Here is an 11,783-nt window from a genome sequence, read left to right as displayed (position 1 = left end):
CTCTACAATCGGAAACTAACCTTAACGTCATAATTAGTTAGCATAACATAGTTTCCTAACTATCCATCTATCATATTTGACTCATATATTGTTTCGTTAAATTAGATAAACAGACTTTTAGTTTTTCGGAAACAGTTAACTGGCAATTACTGCTTGTCTAGGCCTTTTAAATGTTCATTCCTGGGAAAAAATGTTTCATGTATAATTATATATAATTATATAAAAAATTGACATATTTTATATGCAATTATATATAATTATATAATATGTCCATGTATATAACATTTTTTCCCGAGTTATTATTGGCAGTATTATTTTATCGATTGAAAATCATCCGTTTTGATCAATATTATTTATCAATGTATTTGAATATTCTATGAGATTTATATATTATACGAGATGTTCATAAAATTCTTATCACATTTGCTCAAGGCAAAATTATTTGATATACATATGACACGTAATCAGGGATTTAATCACAATTGCTATTAACTTCTACATGTAATATAATATATATATGTAATATATGTGTATATGTCTCTTTAGTACATGTTGTATAGATGATTTACGCTATATTACTTTGATTTTGACATAACAGAGTTACGTCTAATACAACATAATCTTACAAGTGCCTTGTTTAGTTAAAATCCGATTAATGGATATTGTTGTCATCAAGACTTTGCGAAGTTAATTGTGTTTAATTGCAGTCAGTCTTAATTAACTAAATATACAAAAGAATTTTGTCTTATATGAATAATTTGTTACAAATTCATACAATCATGTCTATTATTTTTTATTAATTAAAGATGCTTTATGCATATAAGAGATGAATTTATATATGTGTTCAAGAATACAATCATTTGAAACAATACGAATTTAAATTCGTATTTATCTAAAAATACTTTATTTGTAAGTCGACAATTGCTCTATTAATTTGCATTGATTCTGATTAAAATATATTGGAAATTTGAGAGGTATGCTTTTACCCTTACAGAAATTTAATACTGATCAATAATGATCGAAAGACAGTAATTAATTATTTATTTTAAATATTAAGCATTATTGTTACTCTTAATATTACACTCTTAGTACTTTAAATAAATAATTAATTTATACTGTCTTTCAGTAATAAATTAGTCAGTATCATATTTCCTGTAAGGGTACAGAGAAAAGATAATTTATTTTTAAATAAAATGATAGCAAGACAAATTGCATATAATATGCATTATTCTATCATGTGGCTATTATTAATTATATGTTATTTTTTTTAAATTTATTATTTCATATTATTTTATAACAAAAAAATGTTGACAAGTGTCTGAGAAACTGTCTTGTACGTTATGATTAGTTTAATTGATAGTTTCGTAGATATTCTTGATCGTTATAAATTGAACAAAATATATTAAAAATTTTACAGAAAATATGATGTATTTTGCTACATTTTTTCCTTTGCTTGATTATTAAAATTTTCTTAAATTAAATTTTGTTATATAATTTAAAAATATACACATATTAAGTTATTTATATCAAATCATCATATTTTATTAGTTATTTATATTAAATCGTGACATAGTTTAATGCATAGTTTAAAGTAAATTTAGTAGTAGATAATATTATAATAATATAATTTAACACATTCATAGAATTATATTTGGTTTACTGTAGAAACTTATTACAAAAATGATATTAATTTTACATCTCATTAACTTTTTTCTAAGCAGTCTTTCATACAAAATTTCTTTGAAAATATATGAAAATTTGAAATTTTTTCTAGTTTGCTGTAAAATGCTCATAGATAATATACTTATAAAAAGTTTTGCAAAAGATGTTATATAATATCAATATTAGTACAGATCACTGTCAGAAAATTTATAAACGACAGGACTATGAATTTTTATAGAAAATTGTTATAAAAAGTATTGCATTTGATAAGTATAAATGTGCTGAATTTTGTATTTTGTGAAATTTCTCTCTCTCTCTCTCTCTCTCTCTCTCTCTCTTTCTATGTATACATAAATATTGGTATACGGGCCAGCATAGGCAATTCCTCTTCCAGTAGTATATGTTCTAAGATAGAAATGCACTATTAAATTAATATGATTTTTGTATGTAGTGTCACACGCGCGTCTGTAAAGCGCTCCAAATAATTTTATGGAATGTTATCTGTATTTGTAATTAGATCACCTATAATGTGTAATGTGCTATTAAAACACGATAAATTCTTAATAAATGAATTCTTTTATAAAATGATGAACTTATATCCTGACAAATGATCTGTTTGATCCTATTGGAGTTTTAATGACGCTCTCGAGAATCTTCCTTGTGAGTACTATGCCTACGTGATTCTTGACCGCTAGGTGTAACAGGTCTTCGTTTTGACCTTTTGAATTTAGCGATATCTTCGCCGAACACGTCACCAGTTCGAAGAGCAGATATCAAGTCGTCGAATTCGCCTTTATTATCATTTTGTTGTCCGTTACTATTTACTTCATTCTTCTTACTTAGCGATATGCTATTTAATATACCCTCCCGCGAGTTCTTCCTTTCTATCGTTCTCTTTCGGAGCTGTAAGAAATTATAATGCAATATAATATTTATATTTTATACGCAAGAGAGCTCTTTTGCCTACAAAAAAATACCTACAGATCTATTGTCTACAAACATTTAAATTATATAAAAAAATAATTTGTGTTTTTAAAACAGAGAATAGTGCTTGTAGGCAATCGAACTGTAGACAATAATACATGTAGACAATTGAACTATAGGCTTCTTCTTTTTAACTTAATGGTTCCCGCCTCCCGAAATTGTAAACGGAGATCGATTCGGCCAGATCACGTCTTATGAGAGATACACAAAATAATCGATCTGTACACTGAAAAAAAAGATTGGCTGCTGCAGCAAATTAGATGGTAAAATATGGCATAGCATTTTTAATTGGTTGTATCAGTCAATTTTTGGTTGTGTTAGCCTATCGAAATCCTATACTGACATTGCGGATAGGCTAACGCAATTAAAAATTGGCTGCTGCAGCCAATTAAAAATGCTATGCCATATTTTACCATCTAATTTGCTGCAGCAGCCAATCTTTTTTTCAGTGTAGGCAAATGAGATGTAGGCAAACGGTAGGCACAGATGTCTATACTAGTACTAGATTGCTAATTTCGACTAAAACGCTGTAAACGGCTGGATATTCGTTTGAGTTCATTCAATGGCCGCTCTAATCATTTTGCATATATATATATATATACACACATACACACATCGTACACATATATAAGACATATACTGTCACTGCCATTAAATCAACTCAGAGTTAGCGATCTAGTACTAAATATATCTGTGGCTGTAGGCAATCAATTTGCAGACAAACGGGTCCTCCCTTTATACACTGAAAAAAAAGATTGGCTGCTGGAGCAAATTAGATGGTAAAATATGGTATAGCATTTTTAATTGGTTGCAGCAGTCAATTTTTGGTTGTGTTAGTCTATCGAAATTCTATACTGACATTGCAGATGGGCTAACGTAACCAAAAATTGGCTGCTGCAGCCAATTAAAAAGCTATGCGATATTTTATCATCTAATTTGCTCCAGCAGCCAATCTTTTTTTCAGTGTAGACGTATTTATGAAACACAATATCGCTTACTTCCTGTTCTTGTTTCGCTCTACGTTCCTCTTCTTCGACTTTCTTTCTCATATTTTCTACGTCTTGTCTTGCTTCAGCTAAGGCTTGTAAAAAGTTTTCAAAAATGCCAAAGAATTCATCTGGTTGAACACCAGCCGAATCTTCACCAAATAGTCTCACTGCTCGATCAAACTGTTTTGATAAAATTAGTTATATCATAATCAGATATTTGTCACAGTTGTAATTAACGTTAATTGTTTATTCTTACTCTAGTTTTCATGTCTTGAAATAAATCTTCGGCCTCTGCTAATCTACATGTGGCTTGCGCCTGGAAGTCTCTCATCGCTGGTAAAAACATGTCACCTTGAAGCACCTGAGATTGACCTCGATGAAATTCTAAAAAATAAGTGAAATTGAAATAAGATAAATGATAAAATAATAATTTATTTTTTTCGATGCTAACAATAATCTAAAAGTATCTCTAAATACTTTCTTTGATAATCATTAACATTTTCACAAAAAAAAAACATAGAAAATAGAAATCATCATAGACATAATTAATCGTTTAAAAATACTCATGAGCTTTTAAGTTAAGCTCGCAGTTGCATTTATTCAAATTTTGATTCAAGTTGCTTAAAATTCAGCCATTATATAATCCGTTATTACCTATTTCTCTTTGAACATCCTGCAGTCCGTTTTTCAAGTTGGCTACTTCTTTCTGCAAATCGGCCATACTAACTTTAGCAGCCGTTTTAACATAGGGCATATCTTCTTCGATTTCTAGAACTTCTTTAAATCTGGCTTCGAGAATCTGTACAAGGTAATGTAGTAAAGTCGTACCCTTGGAACAAGAAGATTTTGTGTCGACTAGACGATTCAAAGATGCTAATCGGAAGCCGCACGCATTACCCCGTGCGTTTCCACGATTCACGTAATTTCCCAATGCTAAAACTAATTCTAAAAGTTTTCTGAGTCTCCTTGATCTGGCTACTTGTCGGCTCGCTTCTAAAACTGCTCGCATTCTTGGTGTCAATTCCGCAATGCTAGCTGCGAATTTCTTTTTGTAATGAAGAGAACGCAATCTCTGTTCATAATGTGGCACCCTAAAGACAAGAGAACTTACGTTTTATTTGTTCTATGTTTCATTGATCTGTTTTGTTCTTGCTTAACACTAGAACCGCCGGAATTGGATAGCCTCCTAAAATCGCCAAACGTGTCAATTTGGCTTTTATGCTTTTCTTTCCTTAATAAAACATTATTTTGATATTATTTGCATTATTTGGGGTCGTATATATATATATATATATATTCGCCCCATCCTTTCCCCATCATGCGTAATGCTTCACCTTTCTGATTCTATTATGGTATTGTTTACCACATAGCAAGAATAATCAACACATCAACAGTGAAACAGCGATTATCATATTCAGTTGTCTGTTTTCTTTGTACTGTACATATAGAATATACATGAAGCGCTATTTTAACGACTTTTGGCGGTTTACAGTAAAAATAAAAATAAACTATGAGTGGAATTAATTAAATTTTGTAAATCACACTTTTAAAATGATGAAAAGTCAAGGAAAACTATTAATCAATACGCAAATTTATAAAAGTTATAGCAATTTTTAATATTAGCGGAGCCAAATTGGCGTCGTCGGCGGTTCTAGTGAAAGACTAAAATTTTGAAATGACTCGATCGACTAATTAATCGATTAAAATGGTTATCATAATTTCAGAGAGAAAAAGAGAGAGAGAGAGAGAAATATGTTAGAAATAATGTTAGAAATACAACTAACTTTGATATTTGATACAAGAAACAGTCAGCCCTGTTCTGCAACTCCTTTTGATGGATATCTAACAAGGCAGCCTCTTCCGAGGATGGTATGTACTTTAGCAACTGTTCCACCATATCGATGTGCAAAATATTCTGTTGATCCATCGATAATATCGTTCTAGTAATTTCATCATCGGACATTTTCAATTTTGACAATAATATAGTGCAATTCTGCGCTCTTCTCGAATCAATTACCGACATCGTCTTCTTATTCTTTCCTAATGTTCTTAAGTCCTCTATCGAGCCTTCCGTGGAAACGCCATTCTTTTGATAAGCGCAAAAGATCTTATCAATGGACTCGAGGTCCATTACATTATAGAGTTTCGAATCGTCCAACTCTGACCATATCGTGCCTTGTAATTTCTGCTCAGGTATTTTGGACCAGTTGAACGATTTCAAAGGATTACTCGGCTGTGGAACATTCTTTATTATCTCCATCTAAGACATTTAATTTGAATTAAATTATCCGGCTAAAGAGAATTACTATATAACAAATTATTCTATTGTAATTGATTGTAACAAGCCTTAGGAAGTGTTTTTAACTGTGTGCTGTTTTTTAAACTAATTATTAAATAATAAATTATTTTTTTATTGCTACTATTACATAACAAAATATTTAATTTACAAACTTTTAAATATATGGTAATAACCTTCATAGGCGGAGGAGCAGCCGGCATTAAACAAGGAGGTGGCGGAGGTGCTAATGGAGGAGGTGGCGGTGGTGGCGGAGTGGGTTTAGTCTCAACCTTCTCGAGTACTTCATCTTCCACAATTTTTAAAGTGGCTTTTGCATCGTCTGGCAAACTTCCTGAAGCTACTAATTGTTCTAGACGTTTCCTTTCTGATTTCTCGTTGTTAACTTGTCGCGACAATGTCTCAAGGTTATCTTGCAATTCAGAAATTTTTTGTTTTGTCTCTATGTGCATTGATGTCTCTTTTTCAAGACGATCTTTGATCCTTGCTAAACTTGCTTCCATATCTTCCTATAAATAAATAATCACAAATTATGACTATTTGTTCTAAAAAGCAAATAATATCGAGCAATAAATAACAATTCAAATATGGCATGAATTTATGATTCATCAAAGATAATAAGAATAAGATATAAGGATAACAAACAACTTATTTTACATTAAATAAATTTATAGAAAAAGAAATGTTATTTATTTTTTTGTATTACTGGCACTGATTAGACTTACATTAAAAATGTGTTCAGTATATCTAAAAAATACCTTTACGTCTGAATAATATGTGTGTTTCTCTCATGTTTATATTATTATACATCGATCTTAATATTTGAAACGTATTTGAAAAGTTGTGATAGTTTCAGCAAATATATAAGTTAAACTAAGAAAATAAAATTCTTTTTGTATATAGACTGTATATAGTATGCCTGTGAGTACTTTTTATAAATAAAAATTTGCTATTATATTGGAAATTATCAAAAGATTCGTTAATTGCTATTGGCAAAAATATAGAATTTGGATAATACTTTTTCTTGAGTTCTCAAATCTAGTTCTTGCTCCTTTTTAGCCAATTTTGTAGACATGTCCAAATTTTCGCGTTCCATTTCCTCAGCCTTCTTTCTTGCTGCCACAAGTTCCTCCTCTTTGGCGAGAAGATGAACAATTTCTTTCACGTTTATATCTATTGGAGCCACATCGGAATTTCGTACTAACCCCGTCTCGGTGCTTTCAGACTGTAAAACAATTTGCTGAACGATTCGATCGAATAACAACCAATGTTGAGGATGCGCACCGTAATCCACTGAAAAAAATTAATTTGCATTATAGAACGTTTTTGCTAAAAATAAGATCTATCAATCCAAAAACTCACGTGGCAACAAAAGACAATGTTCAAGTAAGCTAAGAAGATGAGGATAAGCAGCAGTATGGCTGAGTTTCCGTCGCAAAAGATCGAACATGGCGCTAGCACTTTTAGTGTCCACATGTTCCTTTTCGAACTTCCTGGCGAGCTCTTTCTCGTCTTCATTTCGTACCATCTCAAAAAAATCGAGATGCCTATCGAGTGTTTCATTTTCGTATTTTCTTAATTTCTCGATAATAGGTTGGATGCCGAGCATCAGTAGCTCATATCGTAAGTGCAGTCTAAACTCCAATGTTACTTGGCCAGGCCCATAGTTTAGCACGGCGTTGATGAATGACATGATCGCTGTTTTCAGGGATAAATTGTCTTTATAGATGCCGAAATTTTTGTCAAGATCATTAATTATACATTGGAAGCGCGTTCTTTCGGAATGATATTGTTGGAAGTGCAACATAGCTTCTAAAACTTTGCGGTGACCGCCTGGCACTAGACAAACTGCACCGAGAATTTCTAGGACAGAGATTTTTGTCTTTATATTCTCAGATGCGAGTGACTGTGATATTGTGTTGATTGCCGTCGGATGCGCTAACACATGCGCTCTACCATTCTAAAAAAAAGAAATATTAATTAAAATTAAAAAAAGAAAAACTGTGATACGTGCAAGGTTTTTCTTATTAGGGGCATTATTGGACAATGATTCATACGTTCTCAACTCTAATTCAAGTATGAAAAAATTAGGTAAGTTGCTTGTTAAATAAAAATAAATAATTATTAATAAAGATTTTTAAATGCTCTTACCTATATTGACAAAACTCACCGAATTATTCATTAAAGCCTTTAAACATCCTATAACACTGGTGTTGATATTACTATTAGCTGCTTCAGTATCCATAGTCTCTAGAACTTGTAATAAAGCATTTAAACCATCTAGTTCTATAAATCTGAGAACAAAGCTGTGCGGCTGCGTCCTCAGGGCAGTCTTTAAAGCTTCTGCTTGACGCATTTGATTTGATACTTCTTCTTCCTCCGGGAAAGGATTCTGTATAATATCCAATAGGTTTGTCACATATTTATATATGTGATAAAATCAATAAAAATACAACAATATTTCGCAATTCAATTTTTTATAATTTTTTTCCAGCAAAAATTATTAAGCTTTAGTAGTCATTATTGTAAATATACAATAGCATGATATAAAAACTTTGAAAATTGTGAAGCAACTTATAAAGTACAATAGCTATTTTACGAGTTTTCAATTTTCTCACGAGCTGTTCACCAATTTTAAAATTTTGATTTTTATATCTTATCTTTCTCATGTCACCTTCTTAATTTCAATAAGAAAATTTCCAAGACAAAGTGATTACAATTTAAAGTAAACAACGTTAATAACATTTTTTTGTAATGACATTCACGTAAGCGTCAAAATTATTTTATTAAGAAAAATGTATATTTTGTATTATTTATTTCTTTATATAGAAAGACATTTCCATGGTGCGAATAAATATTTTTTAAAACTCATCTAATACACACAAAAACCTATTTGATCGGAATCTGTTTAAAGTGTTAAATGTAATACTTTACATACAAAAAAACAAAATGGTTTATTCTATCATTATAGTAGATTCCATTAAACATTTTCATTTACTCACATTCGCTATCGTCTTCAATCTAATGATATAATCTTCGGGATCGCCGCTAAGGTCAGTGGTGCGCAAGCCTCCGTTGTCTAACGTGTCATTCCCTTTCCTGGAGCAATATATTTGCCACTTTTTATTAGCTGGAAGTGCCAAAACTGCTTGCCGATTGGTTTGAGTTAAGTCCAACTCGTCGACAAGCTCGAGAAACATTTTATTCAGCTCCTCCTCGGCTGGCATTGGCAAGGTTGGTGTCATTGCTTGTAGCGTGAGCGTACCCGTGTGTTCCACAACGCAATACGTGATTTCCGGTGGCTCGTCATCCTGCGAGGAGCATCTAGATTAATTCAGCATCCTGTCATGCATTACAGATCATACAAGTAATATGTCGATTCATTCTCTCTTGTTCTTTATCGACCAGTCAAGAACTATAGTCAAGTACTATAGTTCACTAACGGCAGCAAAGGTCAAAGGATCGGCTTAAAGATTGGATTCCTAAGCACTTTCACACGTGACTAAGAAATTTACGTCTGGAGTCCAGACGTCGATTTATTCTTTGCAAACATTATCTTTTCACGATCGTCGTGATAAGAAATCACGCGCATGTATATATACAGAGAAATATTCGAATGAATCCTCCCTCTAAAGTTTTTATTCCGATAACTTTTTTACACGTATATGAGATCTTTGGTGTATAGAAAAAAAGGTGCATGTCGTCGCCACGACATATCGAGAAATCATATTGTTCCAGTCAATTAATTTATCTGTAGATCTATACTTTGACGGATTCTACTATGAAAACAATTATAAAATTCTTTCTCTCTCTCTCTCTCTTTTTCTCTCTCTTTCACACACTCATTCATTCTTTCCCAATACTACAATTGTGTTTGCACATAAAATATAGACGACTTTTAATTCATAGCCGACACGCTCTGTGAAAGAAGTGCAAGCAGAGGATCGATCGAGATAATGGGGAATCTGCAGATCACAGGCCCAGAAAGCTGCAATATGAAAACTAAAATAAATGGTGTGTAATTTTTACAAAAATCAACGATGTTAAGAGACATAACATATGGCATACGAAAAAGATTTCCATCTAGTGATGCATTTTCCTAGGTTTCAAATAAAATAAAAATATGATTATTGAGATTTATGAAGCAATTTTCAAAGTTGTAATATTTAATAAAATGATTAATAAAATTGATTAAAGATTGATTAATAAAATGAGATTTCTGCTAACTTTCGCATTGAGAATGTAAACGGGTGTAACTTAAAAAAATTGATTTTAATAAGCAACAATGATGTATTTCTGACGAGAGTAATAAATAGGAATGTTATTCTAAGAACTAACATTTATTTTTATAAGCAAGTACATGGAAATAAATTGAAATATTTCTTTATTTGTCTGATCATAAATTACTATCCGTCAAAAAAGCATTGTTTGGATAATCTAGTAGACATAAATGATCTAGTATCTTTTCTTTTAATTTTATCGATGGTTGTATTTCTTTGCATATGAATCATACATAGAATCTTACTTGGAGACATCCGCAAAATGATTTCTTCACTCGTGATGGCATAGTTTGGCAGCGACCAACAAATTCTTTCAGAGGCTGTGAATTTTTCACAGAACAGTTTGGAATCCTCTGTAAATCATAAATAGCTTCATGTAATATTTGTTATAATAAATAAATTTAAAAGATTTTATGAATCACTGTTAGTTATCGATAATACACACACATACATATGTATATACACACATATATATATATACGTATACATATATAAAATAATAATAAAAATGAAAGGAAATTAAATTATAAAGATAAAAATTTAATTTAAAATTTCTTATACTTAAACACAAGATTATATTACGCATTATTATTACGCAAAATATTGTTTTTTTTAGAATTTAATAAATTATTACTTCTAAAGTAATTAAAAAAATATTATATAATAAAATGTTATAATTTTGAATTTTAGTGATAAAACTTTATATAAAGAAAAAAAGAGAAGTATCTACACGTAAATTAATCAAATATATAAAAAGATGGTAAAACTTCTGTTTTAGAGGAGGCATCTCCGATGATCTTGACCTTGACACATGTATCAAGGTCATGACCCTGAGTGATCTCCAACAGGTGTTAGCCGTCGCTCGTCCTTCGTTAAAAAGTTATGAACAAAAAAAGGTTTCACTCAGGATCATGACCTTAATAACGTATGTCAAGGTCAAGATCATCGGAGATGCCTCTCCTAAACAGGAATTTTACCACATAAATTGGAAATATGTGTGTAAACATAAATAAGATATGCTACATCTTAACAAAAAAAATTTTGCATAATTTAGAATTAAACTCTATTTTCTGTTTCTTTTCTCAAACATGATACAATGAGTAAATCAGAAATGATGCGTTAAGTTAAAATACGCAGCAAATTAATGTAGCAAAAGCGTTTCATGTGTCAACAATCAAAATTTCTTCGTAATTTGATCACCCACGTGAAAAAAGCGCCACCTTTCAACTACAGCTCCGAGCAAGACGCTATTGGTCTGTTTTCCATTCCTGCACTATTAAAACACTCTTTCTCGCTTCCAACAAATGACGAACATATAACTATTTCATTTTATGTACACTGTAGTTCAGTCACAGAAAACAGACCTTATATCTTGGTCTTCATCGTTGGAGGACATATGAGTTTTAAATTATTTTTCTGTGTGCTATAATCGATTATAGCACACAGAAAAATGATTCAACTATAATTGACATGTCCTCCAACGGAGATTTTTCTTCACATTGATATAATCGTAATCCTCCTTACAATTAATCGCGATTTGTATTTTTGCATACTTTGCAAATGAAAACCGTT

The 11,783-nt window shown here is 31.2% G+C and overlaps 1 protein-coding gene across 6 annotated transcripts in view; it reads right to left on the bottom strand.

Annotated features, from left to right (window-relative positions):
• Positions 1–1,893: 1,893 nt before the first annotated feature.
• DAAM (disheveled-associated activator of morphogenesis-like protein) overlaps positions 1,894–11,783 on the bottom strand; it is a 39,923-nt gene continuing 30,033 nt past the window's right edge. For 4 of the 6 annotated variants that reach the window (XM_018453609.1, XM_018453611.1, XM_018453606.1 and 1 more), the window contains exons 2-12: positions 10,457–10,564; positions 8,934–9,242; positions 8,102–8,323; positions 7,294–7,891; positions 6,950–7,224; positions 6,108–6,440; positions 5,420–5,895; positions 4,290–4,726; positions 3,892–4,019; positions 3,645–3,815; positions 1,894–2,565 (exon numbers count right to left, since the gene is read on the bottom strand). In XM_018453609.1, the coding sequence (XP_018309111.1) occupies positions 2,296–2,565; positions 3,645–3,815; positions 3,892–4,019; positions 4,290–4,726; positions 5,420–5,895; positions 6,108–6,440; positions 6,950–7,224; positions 7,294–7,891; positions 8,102–8,323; positions 8,934–9,242; positions 10,457–10,498 (3,261 nt within the window). In that variant the 5' untranslated portion in view covers positions 10,499–10,564 and the 3' untranslated portion in view covers positions 1,894–2,295. Of the gene's footprint in view, positions 2,566–3,644; positions 3,816–3,891; positions 4,020–4,289; positions 4,727–5,419; positions 5,896–6,107; positions 6,441–6,949; positions 7,225–7,293; positions 7,892–8,101; positions 8,324–8,933; positions 9,243–10,456; positions 10,565–11,415; positions 11,475–11,735; positions 11,779–11,783 lie in introns of those variants that run through there. The other 2 variants (XM_018453608.1, XM_018453610.1) reach the window with 2 other exon arrangements.

This window comes from Mycetomoellerius zeteki, unplaced genomic scaffold (genome assembly GCF_001594055.1).
Source record: "Mycetomoellerius zeteki isolate Tzet28-1 unplaced genomic scaffold, Tzet1.0 scaffold39, whole genome shotgun sequence".
Classification (NCBI taxonomy): Eukaryota; Metazoa; Arthropoda; class Insecta; order Hymenoptera; family Formicidae; genus Mycetomoellerius; species Mycetomoellerius zeteki.
The sequence above is the reverse complement of the archived record's forward strand: the minus strand, read 5'-3'. Positions and strand labels throughout refer to the sequence as shown.